The sequence below is a fragment of the Passer domesticus genome, unplaced genomic scaffold (assembly GCF_036417665.1).
Source record: "Passer domesticus isolate bPasDom1 unplaced genomic scaffold, bPasDom1.hap1 HAP1_SCAFFOLD_93, whole genome shotgun sequence".
In the NCBI taxonomy this organism is placed as follows: domain Eukaryota; kingdom Metazoa; phylum Chordata; class Aves; order Passeriformes; family Passeridae; genus Passer; species Passer domesticus.
Genome location: NW_026990188.1, coordinates 1 through 23,583, shown reverse-complemented (window position 1 = coordinate 23,583; position 23,583 = coordinate 1). Strand labels below are relative to the sequence as shown.

At 51.7% G+C, this 23,583-nt stretch overlaps 1 protein-coding gene and 3 long non-coding RNA genes across 4 annotated transcripts; all 4 read right to left on the bottom strand.

Annotated features, from left to right (window-relative positions):
- Nucleotides 1-2,819: 2,819 nt before the first annotated feature.
- Nucleotides 2,820-4,440, bottom strand: LOC135293249 (uncharacterized). The gene is made up of 3 exons (XR_010355348.1): nucleotides 4,349-4,440; nucleotides 3,739-3,825; nucleotides 2,820-2,883 (listed from the first exon to the last, which is right to left on the bottom strand). It is a non-coding gene; the product is annotated as an uncharacterized LOC135293249 (long non-coding RNA).
- Nucleotides 4,441-4,471: 31 nt separating this feature from the next.
- On the bottom strand, nucleotides 4,472-7,659 carry LOC135293237 (zinc finger protein 541-like). The gene is made up of 6 exons (XM_064407235.1): nucleotides 7,515-7,659; nucleotides 6,241-6,290; nucleotides 5,940-6,079; nucleotides 5,418-5,496; nucleotides 4,772-4,847; nucleotides 4,472-4,498 (listed from the first exon to the last, which is right to left on the bottom strand). Exons 2-6 carry the CDS (start codon nucleotides 6,270-6,272, stop codon nucleotides 4,472-4,474), a joined length of 354 nt encoding a protein of 117 aa, XP_064263305.1. The 5' UTR covers nucleotides 6,273-6,290; nucleotides 7,515-7,659.
- Nucleotides 7,660-10,293: 2,634 nt separating this feature from the next.
- Nucleotides 10,294-11,914, bottom strand: LOC135293250 (uncharacterized). The gene is made up of 3 exons (XR_010355349.1): nucleotides 11,823-11,914; nucleotides 11,213-11,299; nucleotides 10,294-10,357 (listed from the first exon to the last, which is right to left on the bottom strand). It is a non-coding gene; the product is annotated as an uncharacterized LOC135293250 (long non-coding RNA).
- Nucleotides 11,915-17,775: 5,861 nt separating this feature from the next.
- On the bottom strand, nucleotides 17,776-19,396 carry LOC135293251 (uncharacterized). Its single transcript, XR_010355350.1, has 3 exons — nucleotides 19,305-19,396; nucleotides 18,695-18,781; nucleotides 17,776-17,839 (listed from the first exon to the last, which is right to left on the bottom strand). It is a non-coding gene; the product is annotated as an uncharacterized LOC135293251 (long non-coding RNA).
- Between the last annotated feature and the right edge of the window lie 4,187 nt (nucleotides 19,397-23,583).

Here is a 23,583-nt window from a genome sequence, read left to right as displayed (position 1 = left end):
TGTTCTGTGAGTGCTTTGGGGCCCACGGGGATTTTCTTACCTTGCACAGTGCCAAAGTACTGTGGGGATGCCTGGCGGCAGACGAGGAGATGAGGATGTGGCTGCAGAGGCCAGCTGTGGTGCTGAGTGCAGAAGGTGGCTGCTGAGGGACAGCCCAGGAGCAGATGCTGCAGCTGCTGCTCCAGCGCTGCTCCACCAGTGTTCCACCAACGGCCGCAGGAGCAGCAGACAAGGGCAGTTGCTATGGGCACAGCCCAACATTCCATGCAGAACCCCAGGGGAACCATGGGACAGAAACAGGGATAGGCCACCTTTGCCCCTTCTACTTCTTCAGCTGCAAGTTTGCTCTGAGGAGCTCCCCATTGGGGCTTTTCTCCTCAGTCCTCTGGACATGGAAAAGCAGAGCCGGGACAGCTCTGGCTCTCCTCTGTGCTTCTCTGTAAGGTGCCTGCAGCTGAACAGGCAGAGGAGGCTGGCTCTGTCCAAGGGCCCATTCCACATTTCCTGCACTGCAGAACCAGGAGGACTCCTGCCGCTGCCTCTCCTCTGGCTCTGAGAGGAGCTAGAGCTTGCAAATCGTTCCGTGCAGAACCAAGTGTAAAGATTTCTCTCCAAGTGGCGGCATTCATCCTGCCCCCTTTCTCAATTGCCTGGTGCCCAATAATGTCACTTGATGTTTTCCCTCCTTTGGCCTGCTGAGCTGGTCTCTCACCTCAACACCCCATCCCTGAAACGTGGAGAAACGGGATGTTTCTCAGGGGAGCTGATGGGGACACACACATTGGGGCAGCCCACCAGCATTGCTGTAGTCAGCACGTCATGCAGAATTTCTAGGTCTCTCTTTCTGCTGCCTTGAAGAAGGCATTCCACTACTCTGGCATTCCTCTAAGGAAGTAACACCAAGAGAATTTCTTTTCCACACTAATGGCCTTCAGCTTGGTTTCAATACTTAGGTGCCAGATATGGCAAAACCCAGCCACTTGTACTGCTTTCCTGCCTAAGGTTTAAGCAAAAGCAGATCTTGCTTCCTTCCCAGCCTGCATGTTACACCCACGCCAGCCACCTGCTGGGAAAACATCTGGAACGAGGCCCACTGCAAGGCAGATACTTTGTAGGCTCCAGATCCCACCTGCACTGGCTCCAGCAGGCAAGGGCAAGCTTTGGTCACTTCCCAGAAGCAGCCTGGCCATTCCCCCCTGCCTCGCCCCCTCGCCATCCTCCACAGCCCCTGCTGCCAAAGCCTTGCTAGGCAGAGCCATTTGCTGGGCTGGGTAAAAGAGTGACTTGGATTCTTCTTTGGCGCAAATACCAAAGCTGTGCGAAGTGAGAGGATCAGGTTCACAGCTGCTCTGCTTTAGCTAAGGACATTACTGGAGGCTCAGAGCCTGGTCCTTTAAAGCGAAACTGAATCTGAACTCCTGGTGTCTTTGTGGTGCATGTGGATATTTCTTTTCTAGAATCAGAGAGGTTAGAAAAGTCCTCCAGGGTGCTCAAGTCCATCTGTCCCCCAAAATGAAACAAAGTTATGTTGCTGGGCAACAAAAAGGCCTCAACCCACTACTTTTATCCCAGCAAGTACAGTGAGACAAGAGCACTCCTTTAGATCCAATGCATTGAATTCAGCAAAGCCTCCCCAGCCACTCCCAGCTGAGATGTTCAGGAATCAAAGGAGGAAGCTCCACCATGATTTCATTGGCAGTAATGGGGACACGCCTCTGGAAGTGCTGCCAGCTGAGCCAGGGGCTGGGCCTGGGGGGGACTCCTGTGCCCCCATTGCTCTCTCAGGGCAAATGCCGTGCATGCAACACCAAGGAAATGTAACGAGCACTGCCTCAGGGATTTCATACAGACAAAAAGGCAAAATGGAACAAACTTTGGTTTGATAATACAGACAGATGATATCTCAACAAAGGCAAAATGTGAAAAGTTGAAGCATAGCAAACACCAAACCTCTTACATTTACCGCTAAATCTAATACTACTAATACATCTTTATTAATACTAATGTATCTTAACTAATAAACTGGGAGATTCCTATCAGGTAAACTAATAGAAGAATAAACAATCCTAAATCTAACAAAGCAATCTTATTTCAATCTAGTCCTCCAGACACCTAACTCTTGCTAGTCCTGGACAATTGCTGGGCTAATTTGGTCACTTCTTTTTGGGGAGAGGCTGTGCATCCTTGCGTGGGCGATGTCTTCTCCTGTGCGTGTTCCTCCCCTTGATGGTTGCAAACTCCCTGGAAGACAGGAAACAAACCATCCATTGTTAACTTCATACACACCGAGATCAAGTGTGTATGAAGTGCATACAAGTGTTGAGATCTCCATTTTTTGATGAATTTCTGTCTTTTCAGGCTGACACATTTATTAAGTGATCAGCACCATGAGTCTGATCTTGCTGGTTTCAATTCTTTGAAATGTCTTCCTCCTTTTGCTTCATCCTAGGTTTAATTGGATCAGCAGCAGCAAAGCAAGCTTTGATGCATCTGTTCCTGCTTGTATGAACTGTGTCTTGTTGGGGCATGGCAAGGTTTCACTGGGAATGCTGGGTTTGAACGAAGCGGTTTGGGTTCCAAGTGGGCTGTAAGCTTGAGCACGGCTGCCAGGGGCCATCCTTCAAGTGGCCTCAGCTTGCCCTGTGGTGCCTTTGGAAAGGGTCAGCGTGCTTTAGGCCAAAGGGGCAGCTGGGAGCAGAAGGAGGATGAGCTTGCGCACCGTTGGCACTGCCCGCACGGAAAGGGGCCTCCCGCCGGCTGGGGCGGCTGGCGCGGTTGGCAGCAGGGACACTCCGCGCTGCCAGCCCGCTTGCGGCTTCTCTTCCCGGTCTCCTCAGTCTCCTTCCTGGGAGGGCTTTTCCTCCTCTTCCGTTTGCCTGCAGTCTGGAAATCAAAGAATCCTTATCAGTGCTTCCTTCCTCTCAGAAAGTTGGAATTCGCAGCGTCCACCCCAAAAATCTATTGGCCTAAGCAAATTCTTCCAAACCCCGCGGAGCTGAGAAAAGGGCTGGATATGGCAGTGGGCTGCGGCAGGCTGCCAACCATGGAGGTTGGAGGAAAATACTCCCCTTTACCACAGCTCTAAGGGGGTGGGATAAATACGTGGCTATCCATAGTTCTACATGTCTGATTTCTACCTCTCTGCCTAACATCTATTTATCTCTGGTTTTCCTCCCCACATGTCTAGGGCATGGCTTTGACATTCAGTCACACTAGTGAAGACACATGATTACCCATTTTCTCCTACCCAAAATAATCTCTCTCCCTCTCTCTGTCTCTCTCTGTGAAGCAAATTGTTCTTTGCTGGTAAGGAAAGTATTAAAGGTACCATAGCAGTGGCAGCTCCTTTTTGGGGATACGCTGGGGTGCTACAAAAGATCTCTAAAATTTGGCAGCATCTCCATGAAGGCAGCCCAGATGGCTGATGTTAGCAAGCAGTGGGGAATGAAGGGTCTGATTGGAACCTGAGGGTGCCAGCCCTTGAGAAAATGATTTGTAGAGAGTCAAAGCCCATTTTGGTGGTGGTGCCGCTTTGTTGGGTCAAAGTTGTGCTCCAGAATTCCGTATTTTAGGGTAGCAGCACAACAAAAGTCAGGGCAGCACCTGCTGCGCCTCTCCCAGTGCGTGGGACCAAGGGACCCTGGCAAAGCGGCGTCTGGCGTGGCTTGCCAGCAGGGTTTGTGCCCTTCTGCCAGTTTCTTGACCCTGCTGGCATGTCTGGATTTTCTTCCCACTCACCTGAGCAAGAGTGCTGCTGGTAAGTTTCTGCTCTTTTTTCCAGCAGTAGTAATACTCCACACACTGTGCCACGGTCTTACTCGGGATCTGTTGTGAAGAGAAAAAGAAGGAATCTGAAACAGCCATCCTATAGGGTGCATTGGAGAACAATGAGAATACAGAGTAAAGTAGGAATTAAAGTCATGGAGAAAATTGAGGAGGGTGTAAAATGAAATCAATATGGAGGAGTCAGAGAGGCATTATGCAATGTAATAAACCGAGTATTGTGCTACGTGGCACCACGTGTAATGCACAGATCAACAACAAGTCCCTCTAGCAGAGTTCTTCTTTGCCCCGTTCACTGCAGTTATCCCAGCACAAGGTGTTGTGGAAGCAGCAGCACACCTGGGAGACAAGTCTGACAGAACAGAGCTTTGTCTTCCAAAACAGCCTGGAGAGAAGGGTTGCAGAGGCAGGATCATCATTTTCACACAGGCCTTCCATGTCCTATTTTGTGACTACTTTAACAGTTTTGAGAAAAGAGGGACATAGGTGCAGTATTTGGTACCAGCAATAATCAACATGTCCCTTCTGATGATCTGCCAAGGTGAGGAATGTCCTGTGGCTTTACCTGCTTCTGGATGAGATGGAAATCCTTGCCATAGGTGTGGAAAGCCTTTTGGAAGGCCTCCTTCTCCTCAGGTGTCCATCCATCAGAGCCTGGCAAGAAAAAGCAGCAGCTGAATTGATCCCTCTAGCCACTTGAAGCAGATCCCACTGGCTGCAGAAAGCAAGCTGGCGCCAGCCGTCATTCACGTGTGTGCATGTCTGCTCCCTCAGAAGGTGATGAAGACGAGAGCAGGCATTCCCCAGGGAAAAAAGCATGGAAAACGAGTCAAGCTGAAGGAGTAGATGCTGGTGCTTTCCCTGCCCCCAGAGAAGGCGAGATCTTGTGCTGGTTTAAAGCACAACTAATTGAAGCAGAAATGCTTGACACGGCCATTAAGGGCACGGCAGCACGTGTCAGTGAAGGAAGAAGCTGGGCTTTGGTTACCTGCGTAATGATAATCAGCCAAGGGATGGCCTTGAGCTGTTGGAGGCCCCCCCGAGAGCAACATCTCCAGAGCCTCCTGCAAGATGCAAAGGAAAAAGGCTTGAGCTGCCCCACAAGACAAAAAAGGAGCCAAACCCCACCAATGCTGCCCTTCAGCCGCTTTGCCTCTTCAGCTGAGGATTCGGGCCACTGGCTCTCATATGGGTCAAAGATTGTGCTTTGCTCCCAGTCCCTCATTTCTGCTGCCCAGCCCTTGGCTCCTGCTCCCCAAGGGTAGCATTTTCCTCTCCAACTCCATGATTTTGCTCCTCCCGCACCCAGAATTGCCTCAGCTGACTGAGGCTTCTGGGAATTGTCCCTCAAAATGTCTTAGAGAACACAGGAGGTTTTCAAGGCAGCAGGCTGCAGGACCCTGCGCCGCTGCCTCCAGGAGAGATCTTGTCCCTGCTGGAGCCATTTGGGCTCAGCCCTGCCGCAGCTGGACGAGACACAGCAGGCAGCGAGTGCTCTGCTGCTTGTGAACTCCCTTCTTCAAGGAGCAGCCAGGAAAGGCTGTCCCGCTGCCCGGGCCTTATCAATTCCCTGCCCACTCTTGCCCGCGCCCAAACAGCCGCTTCCTACCGGAACGCTGCCGCGAGCATGGTGCAGGCAGTGCAGGGCGAGCTCCAGCTGAGCTGCTGCCCCGGGAAGGCCACGGGAGCTGGCCATGTCCAACAGTTCTCTGACTGCAAGCACAACAAAAACCCACCCAAAGTCAGCCTTGAGCCAACAAAGGGGAATGCTTGCCATACAAGGCAGAAGGAAAGCACAAGAGCTAAAGCCTGCAGCTTGGAGAGCACGAAAGGGAGAGCAAAGCAAGGGGCAGCTGAAGCAAGGGCCCACCTAGTGCTGCCTCTCCCTTCCATGCAGCTTTTGGCATAAGGAGTGGGGGCCAATCTCCCTTCCTCCACTGGCAGATGCCCCTGACCCATTTGGAGAGCAGCACAGTTGCTCTTTTTCCTGCTCTGCTGCAGAAGCAGAGCATTCTCCTTGCCCCTACCACTTCCAGAAGGGAAGATGGGCATGACAAGGAGAGAAGCAGAGCCTGCCAAAAGCTGCCTTTTTATCCAAAAACCAGCATTTTACACACCCGACTATCTCAGGAGTGGAAAGAAAGCTTGACAGCTACCTCTGTCCGGTTTTTCCAGGTCACAGTTGTCTTCCTCCAAGGGCTTCCAGACCAGGGTTGCAGGCTCTTCATCCTCACTTGGCGGCCCGGTCTGCACCTCAGGGAGCTCGGCCTGAAAGTCACTGCCAACATTGATGTGTCTAGAGGAAGAAGGAGTAGGATGAAAGAAAGGCAAGTGGTCAAGAGACAGCTCGCATGCAACCACGGCCTTGGACCAATCCCACCGTGACTCTGAAAGAGCAGTTGTCCTGCTCGCCATTCCTCAAGTTTGCTGTCCTTTAACCCTAGGCCAAAAACTCACGGCTCAGTGTGGGCTCTTGCTTTCCTTTTCATTGCGCCTCTCCTTTCCACCTGAAAGAGATCAAAACAACGCTCCAGATAAAACTCATTCTGCCAAGATGTGTCGGTAGCCTTGCTTCTCATCCTCACCACTGAAAACCCCAAGCTCCTCTGTCCCAGCTCTTCTCCATTAGGTGTCATTGCTGTGTTTTTCACTTGGAATTTCTGAGGCAGGTCCCTCTAGCAGTCTGCAGCTTCCTGAAGAAGGAAAGCTGAAGGGCAGGCACTAGAGTGCCGTGAGTCTTGGGGCCAGTGAGAAGAGCCAAGAGGATGCATGGAAGATGCACTACTGCAGGCTTGGGTTGGATGGAAGGAGCCAGAGGGGGCTTGGGCACTGGAACTGCCTCCCCAGGGAAGGGCTCCCAGCACCAAGGCTGAGAGAGCTCCAAAAGTCTTTGGACACTGCTCTTGGGCACAGGCTGGGATTCCTGAAGCTGTCCTGAGCAGGCCCAGGTGCTGGGCTCCATGATCTTTGGGAGTCCCTTCCAGCCCAGAAAATGCTGTGACACTGTGATTGTGTTCCTGAGAAACACCACTCAAGAGGGCATTTCACAGCTGCCTCTGACCGTGAGGCAGAGCCAGCCCTACACACATTGAACAACACAGACAAATCTATAGCAATATCTCTCTGGAAAAGATATGTAAGGCAGGTGGAAAAAAATCAAAAAAGCTATGAAAATAGAATATTGTTCCAGTGTCTGGAAGTGATGTAAGTATGTGAGTACATAAGAATTGCTGCAACCAGATCATTTCTGAGGATGAAAGCCAGTACTGCAGGACAAGCCCAGCAAACTGCTTCCATGCTCTGATGGGCAGGCATCCCAGAGGAGAAGTCCCATCCTTCTGGTTTTTCAAGCTTTGCAGGAGGTGTGACCAGAGTGAGGGCGTAACAGGATTAGTGGACACTGAACCCCTGACCTCCTCCAGAATGACCAATTGGCTTTGGGGTTACCACAACGTAGTTTTAGGACTTAAAGGGGTGCCACGAACTTTTACACAGGTCATCAGAGGACGAGAATCTGCAAGTGCACCGTGACAGCTCCCTACGTCCTCTATAGAAAGGTCTGCATTTCCCCTGGAGGCAGCATTATTCCTGGAGAAGTTGCAGCCTGCTTTCATGTGCAACCTCATCTGGGGAAAGTGACCACGCACCGTGTCTGTGGTGGTTGGTGGCAGAGCCAGCTGGAGCCTCCTGCTGTTCTGTGAGTGCTTTGGGGCCCACGGGGATTTTCTTACCTTGCACAGTGCCAAAGTACTGTGGGGATGCCTGGCGGCAGACGAGGAGATGAGGATGTCGCTGCAGAGGCCAGCTGTGGTGCTGAGTGCAGAAGGTGGCTGCTGAGGGACAGCCCAGGAGCAGATGCTGCAGCTGCTGCTCCAGCGCTGCTCCACCAGTGTTCCACCAACGGCCGCAGGAGCAGCAGACAAGGGCAGTTGCTATGGGCACAGCCCAACATTCCATGCAGAACCCCAGGGGAACCATGGGACAGAAACAGGGATAGGCCACCTTTGCCCCTTCTACTTCTTCAGCTGCAAGTTTGCTCTGAGGAGCTCCCCATTGGGGCTTTTCTCCTCAGTCCTCTGGACATGGAAAAGCAGAGCCGGGACAGCTCTGGCTCTCCTCTGTGCTTCTCTGTAAGGTGCCTGCAGCTGAACAGGCAGAGGAGGCTGGCTCTGTCCAAGGGCCCATTCCACATTTCCTGCACTGCAGAACCAGGAGGACTCCTGCCGCTGCCTCTCCTCTGGCTCTGAGAGGAGCTAGAGCTTGCAAATCGTTCCGTGCAGAACCAAGTGTAAAGATTTCTCTCCAAGTGGCGGCATTCATCCTGCCCCCTTTCTCAATTGCCTGGTGCCCAATAATGTCACTTGATGTTTTCCCTCCTTTGGCCTGCTGAGCTGGTCTCTCACCTCAACACCCCATCCCTGAAACGTGGAGAAACGGGATGTTTCTCAGGGGAGCTGATGGGGACACACACATTGGGGCAGCCCACCAGCATTGCTGTAGTCAGCACGTCATGCAGAATTTCTAGGTCTCTCTTTCTGCTGCCTTGAAGAAGGCATTCCACTACTCTGGCATTCCTCTAAGGAAGTAACACCAAGAGAATTTCTTTTCCACACTAATGGCCTTCAGCTTGGTTTCAATACTTAGGTGCCAGATATGGCAAAACCCAGCCACTTGTACTGCTTTCCTGCCTAAGGTTTAAGCAAAAGCAGATCTTGCTTCCTTCCCAGCCTGCATGTTACACCCACGCCAGCCACCTGCTGGGAAAACATCTGGAACGAGGCCCACTGCAAGGCAGATACTTTGTAGGCTCCAGATCCCACCTGCACTGGCTCCAGCAGGCAAGGGCAAGCTTTGGTCACTTCCCAGAAGCAGCCTGGCCATTCCCCCCTGCCTCGCCCCCTCGCCATCCTCCACAGCCCCTGCTGCCAAAGCCTTGCTAGGCAGAGCCATTTGCTGGGCTGGGTAAAAGAGTGACTTGGATTCTTCTTTGGCGCAAATACCAAAGCTGTGCGAAGTGAGAGGATCAGGTTCACAGCTGCTCTGCTTTAGCTAAGGACATTACTGGAGGCTCAGAGCCTGGTCCTTTAAAGCGAAACTGAATCTGAACTCCTGGTGTCTTTGTGGTGCATGTGGATATTTCTTTTCTAGAATCAGAGAGGTTAGAAAAGTCCTCCAGGGTGCTCAAGTCCATCTGTCCCCCAAAATGAAACAAAGTTATGTTGCTGGGCAACAAAAAGGCCTCAACCCACTACTTTTATCCCAGCAAGTACAGTGAGACAAGAGCACTCCTTTAGATCCAATGCATTGAATTCAGCAAAGCCTCCCCAGCCACTCCCAGCTGAGATGTTCAGGAATCAAAGGAGGAAGCTCCACCATGATTTCATTGGCAGTAATGGGGACACGCCTCTGGAAGTGCTGCCAGCTGAGCCAGGGGCTGGGCCTGGGGGGGACTCCTGTGCCCCCATTGCTCTCTCAGGGCAAATGCCGTGCATGCAACACCAAGGAAATGTAACGAGCACTGCCTCAGGGATTTCATACAGACAAAAAGGCAAAATGGAACAAACTTTGGTTTGATAATACAGACAGATGATATCTCAACAAAGGCAAAATGTGAAAAGTTGAAGCATAGCAAACACCAAACCTCTTACATTTACCGCTAAATCTAATACTACTAATACATCTTTATTAATACTAATGTATCTTAACTAATAAACTGGGAGATTCCTATCAGGTAAACTAATAGAAGAATAAACAATCCTAAATCTAACAAAGCAATCTTATTTCAATCTAGTCCTCCAGACACCTAACTCTTGCTAGTCCTGGACAATTGCTGGGCTAATTTGGTCACTTCTTTTTGGGGAGAGGCTGTGCATCCTTGCGTGGGCGATGTCTTCTCCTGTGCGTGTTCCTCCCCTTGATGGTTGCAAACTCCCTGGAAGACAGGAAACAAACCATCCATTGTTAACTTCATACACACCGAGATCAAGTGTGTATGAAGTGCATACAAGTGTTGAGATCTCCATTTTTTGATGAATTTCTGTCTTTTCAGGCTGACACATTTATTAAGTGATCAGCACCATGAGTCTGATCTTGCTGGTTTCAATTCTTTGAAATGTCTTCCTCCTTTTGCTTCATCCTAGGTTTAATTGGATCAGCAGCAGCAAAGCAAGCTTTGATGCATCTGTTCCTGCTTGTATGAACTGTGTCTTGTTGGGGCATGGCAAGGTTTCACTGGGAATGCTGGGTTTGAACGAAGCGGTTTGGGTTCCAAGTGGGCTGTAAGCTTGAGCACGGCTGCCAGGGGCCATCCTTCAAGTGGCCTCAGCTTGCCCTGTGGTGCCTTTGGAAAGGGTCAGCGTGCTTTAGGCCAAAGGGGCAGCTGGGAGCAGAAGGAGGATGAGCTTGCGCACCGTTGGCACTGCCCGCACGGAAAGGGGCCTCCCGCCGGCTGGGGCGGCTGGCGCGGTTGGCAGCAGGGACACTCCGCGCTGCCAGCCCGCTTGCGGCTTCTCTTCCCGGTCTCCTCAGTCTCCTTCCTGGGAGGGCTTTTCCTCCTCTTCCGTTTGCCTGCAGTCTGGAAATCAAAGAATCCTTATCAGTGCTTCCTTCCTCTCAGAAAGTTGGAATTCGCAGCGTCCACCCCAAAAATCTATTGGCCTAAGCAAATTCTTCCAAACCCCGCGGAGCTGAGAAAAGGGCTGGATATGGCAGTGGGCTGCGGCAGGCTGCCAACCATGGAGGTTGGAGGAAAATACTCCCCTTTACCACAGCTCTAAGGGGGTGGGATAAATACGTGGCTATCCATAGTTCTACATGTCTGATTTCTACCTCTCTGCCTAACATCTATTTATCTCTGGTTTTCCTCCCCACATGTCTAGGGCATGGCTTTGACATTCAGTCACACTAGTGAAGACACATGATTACCCATTTTCTCCTACCCAAAATAATCTCTCTCCCTCTCTCTGTCTCTCTCTGTGAAGCAAATTGTTCTTTGCTGGTAAGGAAAGTATTAAAGGTGCCATGGCACTGGCAGCTCCTTTTTGGGGATACGCTGGGGTGCTACAAAAGATCTCTAAAATTTGGCAGCATCTCCATGAAGGCAGCCCAGATGGCTGATGTTAGCAAGCAGTGGGGAATGAAGGGTCTGATTGGAACCTGAGGGTGCCAGCCCTTGAGAAAATGATTTGTAGAGAGTCAAAGCCCATTTTGGTGGTGGTGCCGCTTTGTTGGGTCAAAGTTGTGCTCCAGAATTCCGTATTTTAGGGTAGCAGCACAACAAAAGTCAGGGCAGCACCTGCTGCGCCTCTCCCAGTGCGTGGGACCAAGGGACCCTGGCAAAGCGGCGTCTGGCGTGGCTTGCCAGCAGGGTTTGTGCCCTTCTGCCAGTTTCTTGACCCTGCTGGCATGTCTGGATTTTCTTCCCACTCACCTGAGCAAGAGTGCTGCTGGTAAGTTTCTGCTCTTTTTTCCAGCAGTAGTAATACTCCACACACTGTGCCACGGTCTTACTCGGGATCTGTTGTGAAGAGAAAAAGAAGGAATCTGAAACAGCCATCCTATAGGGTGCATTGGAGAACAATGAGAATACAGAGTAAAGTAGGAATTAAAGTCATGGAGAAAATTGAGGAGGGTGTAAAATGAAATCAATATGGAGGAGTCAGAGAGGCATTATGCAATGTAATAAACCGAGTATTGTGCTACGTGGCACCACGTGTAATGCACAGATCAACAACAAGTCCCTCTAGCAGAGTTCTTCTTTGCCCCGTTCACTGCAGTTATCCCAGCACAAGGTGTTGTGGAAGCAGCAGCACACCTGGGAGACAAGTCTGACAGAACAGAGCTTTGTCTTCCAAAACAGCCTGGAGAGAAGGGTTGCAGAGGCAGGATCATCATTTTCACACAGGCCTTCCATGTCCTATTTTGTGACTACTTTAACAGTTTTGAGAAAAGAGGGACATAGGTGCAGTATTTGGTACCAGCAATAATCAACATGTCCCTTCTGATGATCTGCCAAGGTGAGGAATGTCCTGTGGCTTTACCTGCTTCTGGATGAGATGGAAATCCTTGCCATAGGTGTGGAAAGCCTTTTGGAAGGCCTCCTTCTCCTCAGGTGTCCATCCATCAGAGCCTGGCAAGAAAAAGCAGCAGCTGAATTGATCCCTCTAGCCACTTGAAGCAGATCCCACTGGCTGCAGAAAGCAAGCTGGCGCCAGCCGTCATTCACGTGTGTGCATGTCTGCTCCCTCAGAAGGTGATGAAGACGAGAGCAGGCATTCCCCAGGGAAAAAAGCATGGAAAACGAGTCAAGCTGAAGGAGTAGATGCTGGTGCTTTCCCTGCCCCCAGAGAAGGCGAGATCTTGTGCTGGTTTAAAGCACAACTAATTGAAGCAGAAATGCTTGACACGGCCATTAAGGGCACGGCAGCACGTGTCAGTGAAGGAAGAAGCTGGGCTTTGGTTACCTGCGTAATGATAATCAGCCAAGGGATGGCCTTGAGCTGTTGGAGGCCCCCCCGAGAGCAACATCTCCAGAGCCTCCTGCAAGATGCAAAGGAAAAAGGCTTGAGCTGCCCCACAAGACAAAAAAGGAGCCAAACCCCACCAATGCTGCCCTTCAGCCGCTTTGCCTCTTCAGCTGAGGATTCGGGCCACTGGCTCTCATATGGGTCAAAGATTGTGCTTTGCTCCCAGTCCCTCATTTCTGCTGCCCAGCCCTTGGCTCCTGCTCCCCAAGGGTAGCATTTTCCTCTCCAACTCCATGATTTTGCTCCTCCCGCACCCAGAATTGCCTCAGCTGACTGAGGCTTCTGGGAATTGTCCCTCAAAATGTCTTAGAGAACACAGATCTCCAGGAGGTTTTCAAGGCAGCAGGCTGCAGGACCCTGCGGTGCTGCCTCCAGGAGAGATCTTGTCCCTGCTGGAGCCATTTGGGCTCAGCCCTGCCGCAGCTGGACGAGACACAGCAGGCAGCGAGTGCTCTGCTGCTTGTGAACTCCCTTCTTCAAGGAGCAGCCAGGAAAGGCTGTCCCGCTGCCCGGGCCTTATCAATTCCCTGCCCACTCTTGCCCGCGCCCAAACAGCCGCTTCCTACCGGAACGCTGCCGCGAGCATGGTGCAGGCAGTGCAGGGCGAGCTCCAGCTGAGCTGCTGCCCCGGGAAGGCCACGGGAGCTGGCCATGTCCAACAGTTCTCTGACTGCAAGCACAACAAAAACCCACCCAAAGTCAGCCTTGAGCCAACAAAGGGGAATGCTTGCCATACAAGGCAGAAGGAAAGCACAAGAGCTAAAGCCTGCAGCTTGGAGAGCACGAAAGGGAGAGCAAAGCAAGGGGCAGCTGAAGCAAGGGCCCACCTAGTGCTGCCTCTCCCTTCCATGCAGCTTTTGGCATAAGGAGTGGGGGCCAATCTCCCTTCCTCCACTGGCAGATGCCCCTGACCCATTTGGAGAGCAGCACAGTTGCTCTTTTTCCTGCTCTGCTGCAGAAGCAGAGCATTCTCCTTGCCCCTACCACTTCCAGAAGGGAAGATGGGCATGACAAGGAGAGAAGCAGAGCCTGCCAAAAGCTGCCTTTTTATCCAAAAACCAGCATTTTACACACCCGACTATCTCAGGAGTGGAAAGAAAGCTTGACAGCTACCTCTGTCCGGTTTTTCCAGGTCACAGTTGTCTTCCTCCAAGGGCTTCCAGACCAGGGTTGCAGGCTCTTCATCCTCACTTGGTGGCCCGGTCTGCACCTCAGGGAGCTCGGCCTGAAAGTCACTGCCAACATTGATGTGTCTAGAGGAAGAAGGAGTAGGATGAAAGAAAGGCAAGTGGTCAAGAGACAGCTCGCATGCAACCACGGCCTTGGACCAATCCCACCGTGACTCTGAAAGAGCAGTTGTCCTGCTCGCCATTCCTCAAGTTTGCTGTCCTTTAACCCTAGGCCAAAAACTCACGGCTCAGTGTGGGCTCTTGCTTTCCTTTTCATTGCGCCTCTCCTTTCCACCTGAAAGAGATCAAAACAACGCTCCAGATGAAACTCATTCTGCCAAGATGTGTCGGTAGCCTTGCTTCTCATCCTCACCACTGAAAACCCCAAGCTCCTCTGTCCCAGCTCTTCTCCATTAGGTGTCATTGCTGTGTTTTTCACTTGGAATTTCTGAGGCAGGTCCCTCTAGCAGTCTGCAGCTTCCTGAAGAAGGAAAGCTGAAGGGCAGGCACTAGAGTGCCGTGAGTCTTGGGGCCAGTGAGAAGAGCCAAGAGGATGCATGGAAGATGCACTACTGCAGGCTTGGGTTGGATGGAAGGAGCCAGAGGGGGCTTGGGCACTGGAACTGCCTCCCCAGGGAAGGGCTCCCAGCACCAAGGCTGAGAGAGCTCCAAAAGTCTTTGGACACTGCTCTTGGGCACAGGCTGGGATTCCTGAAGCTGTCCTGAGCAGGCCCAGGTGCTGGGCTCCATGATCTTTGGGAGTCCCTTCCAGCCCAGAAAATGCTGTGACACTGTGATTGTGTTCCTGAGAAGCACCACTCAAGAGGGCATTTCACAGCTGCCTCTGACCGTGAGGCAGAGCCAGCCCTACACACATTGAACAACACAGACAAATCTATAGCAATATCTCTCTGGAAAAGATATGTAAGGCAGGTGGAAAAAAATCAAAAAAGCTATGAAAATAGAATATTGTTCCAGTGTCTGGAAGTGATGTAAGTATGTGAGTACATAAGAATTGCTGCAACCAGATCATTTCTGAGGATGAAAGCCAGTACTGCAGGACAAGCCCAGCAAACTGCTTCCATGCTCTGATGGGCAGGCATCCCAGAGGAGAAGTCCCATCCTTCTGGTTTTTCAAGCTTTGCAGGAGGTGTGACCAGAGTGAGGGCGTAACAGGATTAGTGGACACTGAACCCCTGACCTCCTCCAGAATGACCAATTGGCTTTGGGGTTACCACAACGTAGTTTTAGGACTTAAAGGGGTGCCACGAACTTTTACACAGGTCATCAGAGGACGAGAATCTGCAAGTGCACCGTGACAGCTCCCTACGTCCTCTATAGAAAGGTCTGCATTTCCCCTGGAGGCAGCATTATTCCTGGAGAAGTTGCAGCCTGCTTTCATGTGCAACCTCATCTGGGGAAAGTGACCACGCACCGTGTCTGTGGTGGTTGGTGGCAGAGCCAGCTGGAGCCTCCTGCTGTTCTGTGAGTGCTTTGGGGCCCACGGGGATTTTCTTACCTTGCACAGTGCCAAAGTACTGTGGGGATGCCTGGCGGCAGACGAGGAGATGAGGATGTCGCTGCAGAGGCCAGCTGTGGTGCTGAGTGCAGAAGGTGGCTGCTGAGGGACAGCCCAGGAGCAGATGCTGCAGCTGCTGCTCCAGCGCTGCTCCACCAGTGTTCCACCAACGGCCGCAGGAGCAGCAGACAAGGGCAGTTGCTATGGGCACAGCCCAACATTCCATGCAGAACCCCAGGGGAACCATGGGACAGAAACAGGGATAGGCCACCTTTGCCCCTTCTACTTCTTCAGCTGCAAGTTTGCTCTGAGGAGCTCCCCATTGGGGCTTTTCTCCTCAGTCCTCTGGACATGGAAAAGCAGAGCCGGGACAGCTCTGGCTCTCCTCTGTGCTTCTCTGTAAGGTGCCTGCAGCTGAACAGGCAGAGGAGGCTGGCTCTGTCCAAGGGCCCATTCCACATTTCCTGCACTGCAGAACCAGGAGGACTCCTGCCGCTGCCTCTCCTCTGGCTCTGAGAGGAGCTAGAGCTTGCAAATCGTTCCGTGCAGAACCAAGTGTAAAGATTTCTCTCCAAGTGGCGGCATTCATCCTGCCCCCTTTCTCAATTGCCTGGTGCCCAATAATGTCACTTGATGTTTTCCCTCCTTTGGCCTGCTGAGCTGGTCTCTCACCTCAACACCCCATCCCTGAAACGTGGAGAAACGGGATGTTTCTCAGGGGAGCTGATGGGGACACACACATTGGGGCAGCCCACCAGCATTGCTGTAGTCAGCACGTCATGCAGAATTTCTAGGTCTCTCTTTCTGCTGCCTTGAAGAAGGCATTCCACTACTCTGGCATTCCTCTAAGGAAGTAACACCAAGAGAATTTCTTTTCCACACTAATGGCCTTCAGCTTGGTTTCAATACTTAGGTGCCAGATATGGCAAAACCCAGCCACTTGTACTGCTTTCCTGCCTAAGGTTTAAGCAAAAGCAGATCTTGCTTCCTTCCCAGCCTGCATGTTACACCCACGCCAGCCACCTGCTGGGAAAACATCTGGAACGAGGCCCACTGCAAGGCAGATACTTTGTAGGCTCCAGATCCCACCTGCACTGGCTCCAGCAGGCAAGGGCAAGCTTTGGTCACTTCCCAGAAGCAGCCTGGCCATTCCCCCCTGCCTCGCCCCCTCGCCATCCTCCACAGCCCCTGCTGCCAAAGCCTTGCTAGGCAGAGCCATTTGCTGGGCTGGGTAAAAGAGTGACTTGGATTCTTCTTTGGCGCAAATACCAAAGCTGTGCGAAGTGAGAGGATCAGGTTCACAGCTGCTCTGCTTTAGCTAAGGACATTACTGGAGGCTCAGAGCCTGGTCCTTTAAAGCGAAACTGAATCTGAACTCCTGGTGTCTTTGTGGTGCATGTGGATATTTCTTTTCTAGAATCAGAGAGGTTAGAAAAGTCCTCCAGGGTGCTCAAGTCCATCTGTCCCCCAAAATGAAACAAAGTTATGTTGCTGGGCAACAAAAAGGCCTCAACCCACTACTTTTATCCCAGCAAGTACAGTGAGACAAGAGCACTCCTTTAGATCCAATGCATTGAATTCAGCAAAGCCTCCCCAGCCACTCCCAGCTGAGATGTTCAGGAATCAAAGGAGGAAGCTCCACCATGATTTCATTGGCAGTAATGGGGACACGCCTCTGGAAGTGCTGCCAGCTGAGCCAGGGGCTGGGCCTGGGGGGGACTCCTGTGCCCCCATTGCTCTCTCAGGGCAAATGCCGTGCATGCAACACCAAGGAAATGTAACGAGCACTGCCTCAGGGATTTCATACAGACAAAAAGGCAAAATGGAACAAACTTTGGTTTGATAATACAGACAGATGATATCTCAACAAAGGCAAAATGTGAAAAGTTGAAGCATAGCAAACACCAAACCTCTTACATTTACCGCTAAATCTAATACTACTAATACATCTTTATTAATACTAATGTATCTTAACTAATAAACTGGGAGATTCCTATCAGGTAAACTAATAGAAGAATAAACAATCCTAAATCTAACAAAGCAATCTTATTTCAATCTAGTCCTCCAGACACCTAACTCTTGCTAGTCCTGGACAATTGCTGGGCTAATTTGGTCACTTCTTTTTGGGGAGAGGCTGTGCATCCTTGCGTGGGCGATGTCTTCTCCTGTGCGTGTTCCTCCCCTTGATGGTTGCAAACTCCCTGGAAGACAGGAAACAAACCATCCATTGTTAACTTCATACACACCGAGATCAAGTGTGTATGAAGTGCATACAAGTGTTGAGATCTCCATTTTTTGATGAATTTCTGTCTTTTCAGGCTGACACATTTATTAAGTGATCAGCACCATGAGTCTGATCTTGCTGGTTTCAATTCTTTGAAATGTCTTCCTCCTTTTGCTTCATCCTAGGTTTAATTGGATCAGCAGCAGCAAAGCAAGCTTTGATGCATCTGTTCCTGCTTGTATGAACTGTGTCTTGTTGGGGCATGGCAAGGTTTCACTGGGAATGCTGGGTTTGAACGAAGCGGTTTGGGTTCCAAGTGGGCTGTAAGCTTGAGCACGGCTGCCAGGGGCCATCCTTCAAGTGGCCTCAGCTTGCCCTGTGGTGCCTTTGGAAAGGGTCAGCGTGCTTTAGGCCAAAGGGGCAGCTGGGAGCAGAAGGAGGATGAGCTTGCGCACCGTTGGCACTGCCCGCACGGAAAGGGGCCTCCCGCCGGCTGGGGCGGCTGGCGCGGTTGGCAGCAGGGACACTCCGCGCTGCCAGCCCGCTTGCGGCTTCTCTTCCCGGTCTCCTCAGTCTCCTTCCTGGGAGGGCTTTTCCTCCTCTTCCGTTTGCCTGCAGTCTGGAAATCAAAGAATCCTTATCAGTGCTTCCTTCCTCTCAGAAAGTTGGAATTCGCAGCGTCCACCCCAAAAATCTATTGGCCTAAGCAAATTCTTCCAAACCCCGCGGAGCTGAGAAAAGGGCTGGATATGGCAGTGGGCTGCGGCAGGCTGCCAACCATGGAGGTTGGAGGAAAATACTCCCCTTTACCACAGCTCTAAGGGGGTGGGATAAATACGTGGCTATCCATAGTTCTACATGTCTGATTTCTACCTCTCTGCCTAACATCTATTTATCTCTGGTTTTCCTCCCCACATGTCTAGGGCATGGCTTTGACATTCAGTCACACTAGTGAAGACACATGATTACCCATTTTCTCCTACCCAAAATAATCTCTCTCCCTCTCTCTGTCTCTCTCTGTGAAGCAAATTGTTCTTTGCTGGTAAGGAAAGTATTAAAGGTGCCATGGCACTGGCAGCTCCTTTTTGGGGATACGCTGGGGTGCTACAAAAGATCTCTAAAATTTGGCAGCATCTCCATGAAGGCAGCCCAGATGGCTGATGTTAGCAAGCAGTGGGGAATGAAGGGTCTGATTGGAACCTGAGGGTGCCAGCCCTTGAGAAAATGATTTGTAGAGAGTCAAAGCCCATTTTGGTGGTGGTGCCGCTTTGTTGGGTCAAAGTTGTGCTCCAGAATTCCGTATTTTAGGGTAGCAGCACAACAAAAGTCAGGGCAGCACCTGCTGCGCCTCTCCCAGTGCGTGGGACCAAGGGACCCTGGCAAAGCGGCGTCTGGCGTGGCTTGCCAGCAGGGTTTGTGCCCTTCTGCCAGTTTCTTGACCCTGCTGGCATGTCTGGATTTTCTTCCCACTCACCTGAGCAAGAGTGCTGCTGGTAAGTTTCTGCTCTTTTTTCCAGCAGTAGTAATACTCCACACACTGTGCCACGGTCTTACTCGGGATCTGTTGTGAAGAGAAAAAGAAGGAATCTGAAACAGCCATCCTATAGGGTGCATTGGAGAACAATGAGAATACAGAGTAAAGTAGGAATTAAAGTCATGGAGAAAATTGAGGAGGGTGTAAAATGAAATCAATATGGAGGAGTCAGAGAGGCATTATGCAATGTAATAAACCGAGTATTGTGCTACGTGGCACCACGTGTAATGCACAGATCAACAACAAGTCCCTCTAGCAGAGTTCTTCTTTGCCCCGTTCACTGCAGTTATCCCAGCACAAGGTGTTGTGGAAGCAGCAGCACACCTGGGAGACAAGTCTGACAGAACAGAGCTTTGTCTTCCAAAACAGCCTGGAGAGAAGGGTTGCAGAGGCAGGATCATCATTTTCACACAGGCCTTCCATGTCCTATTTTGTGACTACTTTAACAGTTTTGAGAAAAGAGGGACATAGGTGCAGTATTTGGTACCAGCAATAATCAACATGTCCCTTCTGATGATCTGCCAAGGTGAGGAATGTCCTGTGGCTTTACCTGCTTCTGGATGAGATGGAAATCCTTGCCATAGGTGTGGAAAGCCTTTTGGAAGGCCTCCTTCTCCTCAGGTGTCCATCCATCAGAGCCTGGCAAGAAAAAGCAGCAGCTGAATTGATCCCTCTAGCCACTTGAAGCAGATCCCACTGGCTGCAGAAAGCAAGCTGGCGCCAGCCGTCATTCACGTGTGTGCATGTCTGCTCCCTCAGAAGGTGATGAAGACGAGAGCAGGCATTCCCCAGGGAAAAAAGCATGGAAAACGAGTCAAGCTGAAGGAGTAGATGCTGGTGCTTTCCCTGCCCCCAGAGAAGGCGAGATCTTGTGCTGGTTTAAAGCACAACTAATTGAAGCAGAAATGCTTGACACGGCCATTAAGGGCACGGCAGCACGTGTCAGTGAAGGAAGAAGCTGGGCTTTGGTTACCTGCGTAATGATAATCAGCCAAGGGATGGCCTTGAGCTGTTGGAGGCCCCCCCGAGAGCAACATCTCCAGAGCCTCCTGCAAGATGCAAAGGAAAAAGGCTTGAGCTGCCCCACAAGACAAAAAAGGAGCCAAACCCCACCAATGCTGCCCTTCAGCCGCTTTGCCTCTTCAGCTGAGGATTCGGGCCACTGGCTCTCATATGGGTCAAAGATTGTGCTTTGCTCCCAGTCCCTCATTTCTGCTGCCCAGCCCTTGGCTCCTGCTCCCCAAGGGTAGCATTTTCCTCTCCAACTCCATGATTTTGCTCCTCCCGCACCCAGAATTGCCTCAGCTGACTGAGGCTTCTGGGAATTGTCCCTCAAAATGTCTTAGAGAACACAGATCTCCAGGAGGTTTTCAAGGCAGCAGGCTGCAGGACCCTGCGGTGCTGCCTCCAGGAGAGATCTTGTCCCTGCTGGAGCCATTTGGGCTCAGCCCTGCCGCAGCTGGACGAGACACAGCAGGCAGCGAGTGCTCTGCTGCTTGTGAACTCCCTTCTTCAAGGAGCAGCCAGGAAAGGCTGTCCCGCTGCCCGGGCCTTATCAATTCCCTGCCCACTCTTGCCCGCGCCCAAACAGCCGCTTCCTACCGGAACGCTGCCGCGAGCATGGTGCAGGCAGTGCAGGGCGAGCTCCAGCTGAGCTGCTGCCCCGGGAAGGCCACGGGAGCTGGCCATGTCCAACAGTTCTCTGACTGCAAGCACAACAAAAACCCACCCAAAGTCAGCCTTGAGCCAACAAAGGGGAATGCTTGCCATACAAGGCAGAAGGAAAGCACAAGAGCTAAAGCCTGCAGCTTGGAGAGCACGAAAGGGAGAGCAAAGCAAGGGGCAGCTGAAGCAAGGGCCCACCTAGTGCTGCCTCTCCCTTCCATGCAGCTTTTGGCATAAGGAGTGGGGGCCAATCTCCCTTCCTCCACTGGCAGATGCCCCTGACCCATTTGGAGAGCAGCACAGTTGCTCTTTTTCCTGCTCTGCTGCAGAAGCAGAGCATTCTCCTTGCCCCTACCACTTCCAGAAGGGAAGATGGGCATGACAAGGAGAGAAGCAGAGCCTGCCAAAAGCTGCCTTTTTATCCAAAAACCAGCATTTTACACACCCGACTATCTCAGGAGTGGAAAGAAAGCTTGACAGCTACCTCTGTCCGGTTTTTCCAGGTCACAGTTGTCTTCCTCCAAGGGCTTCCAGACCAGGGTTGCAGGCTCTTCATCCTCACTTGGTGGCCCGGTCTGCACCTCAGGGAGCTCGGCCTGAAAGTCACTGCCAACATTGATGTGTCTAGAGGAAGAAGGAGTAGGATGAAAGAAAGGCAAGTGGTCAAGAGACAGCTCGCATGCAACCACGGCCTTGGACCAATCCCACCGTGACTCTGAAAGAGCAGTTGTCCTGCTCGCCATTCCTCAAGTTTGCTGTCCTTTAACCCTAGGCAAAAACTCACGGCTCAGTGTGGGCTCTTGCTTTCCTTTTCATTGCGCCTCTCCTTTCCACCTGAAAGAGATCAAAACAACGCTCCAGATGAAACTCATTCTGCCAAGATGTGTCGGTAGCCTTGCTTCTCATCCTCACCACTGAAAACCCCAAGCTCCTCTGTCCCAGCTCTTCTCCATTAGGTGTCATTGCTGTGTTTTTCACTTGGAATTTCTGAGGCAGGTCCCTCTAGCAGTCTGCAGCTTCCTGAAGAAGGAAAGCTGAAGGGCAGGCACTAGAGTGCCGTGAGTCTTGGGGCCAGTGAGAAGAGCCAAGAGGATGCATGGAAGATGCACTACTGCAGGCTTGGGTTGGATGGAAGGAGCCAGAGGGGGCTTGGGCACTGGAACTGCCTCCCCAGGGAAGGGCTCCCAGCACCAAGGCTGAGAGAGCTCCAAAAGTCTTTGGACACTGCTCTTGGGCACAGGCTGGGATTCCTGAAGCTGTCCTGAGCAGGCCCAGGTGCTGGGCTCCATGATCTTTGGGAGTCCCTTCCAGCCCAGAAAATGCTGTGACACTGTGATTGTGTTCCTGAGAAGCACCACTCAAGAGGGCATTTCACAGCTGCCTCTGACCGTGAGGCAGAGCCAGCCCTACACACATTGAACAACACAGACAAATCTATAGCAATATCTCTCTGGAAAAGATATGTAAGGCAGGTGGAAAAAAATCAAAAAAGCTATGAAAATAGAATATTGTTCCAGTGTCTGGAAGTGATGTAAGTATGTGAGTACATAAGAATTGCTGCAACCAGATCATTTCTGAGGATGAAAGCCAGTACTGCAGGACAAGCCCAGCAAACTGCTTCCATGCTCTGATGGGCAGGCATCCCAGAGGAGAAGTCCCATCCTTCTGGTTTTTCAAGCTTTGCAGGAGGTGTGACCAGAGTGAGGCGTAACAGGATTAGTGGACACTGAACCCCTGACCTCCTCCAGAATGACCAATTGGCTTTGGGGTTACCACAACGTAGTTTTAGGACTTAAAGGGGTGCCACGAACTTTTACACAGGTCATCAGAGGACGAGAATCTGCAAGTGCACCGTGACAGCTCCCTACGTCCTCTATAGAAAGGTCTGCATTTCCCCTGGAGGCAGCATTATTCCTGGAGAAGTTGCAGCCTGCTTTCATGTGCAACCTCATCTGGGGAAAGTGACCACGCACCGTGTCTGTGGTGGTTGGTGGCAGAGCCAGCTGGAGCCTCCTGCTGTTCTGTGAGTGCTTTGGGGCCCACGGGGATTTTCTTACCTTGCACAGTGCCAAAGTACTGTGGGGATGCCTGGCGGCAGACGAGGAGATGAGGATGTCGCTGCAGAGGCCAGCTGTGGTGCTGAGTGCAGAAGGTGGCTGCTGAGGGACAGCCCAGGAGCAGATGCTGCAGCTGCTGCTCCAGCGCTGCTCCACCAGTGTTCCACCAACGGCCGCAGGAGCAGCAGACAAGGGCAGTTGCTATGGGCACAGCCCAACATTCCATGCAGAACCCCAGGGGAACCATGGGACAGAAACAGGGATAGGCCACCTTTGCCCCTTCTACTTCTTCAGCTGCAAGTTTGCTCTGAGGAGCTCCCCATTGGGGCTTTTCTCCTCAGTCCTCTGGACATGGAAAAGCAGAGCCGGGACAGCTCTGGCTCTCCTCTGTGCTTCTCTGTAAGGTGCCTGCAGCTGAACAGGCAGAGGAGGCTGGCTCTGTCCAAGGGCCCATTCCACATTTCCTGCACTGCAGAACCAGGAGGACTCCTGCCGCTGCCTCTCCTCTGGCTCTGAGAGGAGCTAGAGCTTGCAAATCGTTCCGTGCAGAACCAAGTGTAAAGATTTCTCTCAAAGTGGTGGCATTCATCCTGCCCCCTTTCTCAATTGCCTGGTGCCCAATAATGTCACTTGATGTTTTCCCTCCTTTGGCCTGCTGAGCTGGTCTCTCACCTCAACACCCCATCCCTGAAACGTGGAGAAACGGGATGTTTCTCAGGGGAGCTGATGGGGACACACACATTGGGGCAGCCCACCAGCATTGCTGTAGTCAGCACGTCATGCAGAATTTCTAGGTCTCTCTTTCTGCTGCCTTGAAGAAGGCATTCCACTACTCTGGCATTCCTCTAAGGAAGTAACACCAAGAGAATTTCTTTTCCACACTAATGGCCTTCAGCTTGGTTTCAATACTTAGGTGCCAGATATGGCAAAACCCAGCCACTTGTACTGCTTTCCTGCCTAAGGTTTAAGCAAAAGCAGATCTTGCTTCCTTCCCAGCCTGCATGTTACACCCACGCCAGCCACCTGCTGGGAAAACATCTGGAACGAGGCCCACTGCAAGGCAGATACTTTGTAGGCTCCAGATCCCACCTGCACTGGCTCCAGCAG

Coding starts and splice junctions, on each gene's coding strand:
- LOC135293237 (XM_064407235.1), bottom strand. CDS start 6,272: ATGAAAAGGAAAGCAAGAGCCCACACTGAGCC. Junction 5,497..5,939: donor CCTGGAAAAACCGGACAGAG/GTAGCTGTCAAG, acceptor TTGTGCTTGCAG/TCAGAGAACTGTTGGACATG. Junction 4,499..4,771: donor GGCTGATTATCATTACGCAG/GTAACCAAAGCC, acceptor TGCTTTCTGCAG/CCAGTGGGATCTGCTTCAAG.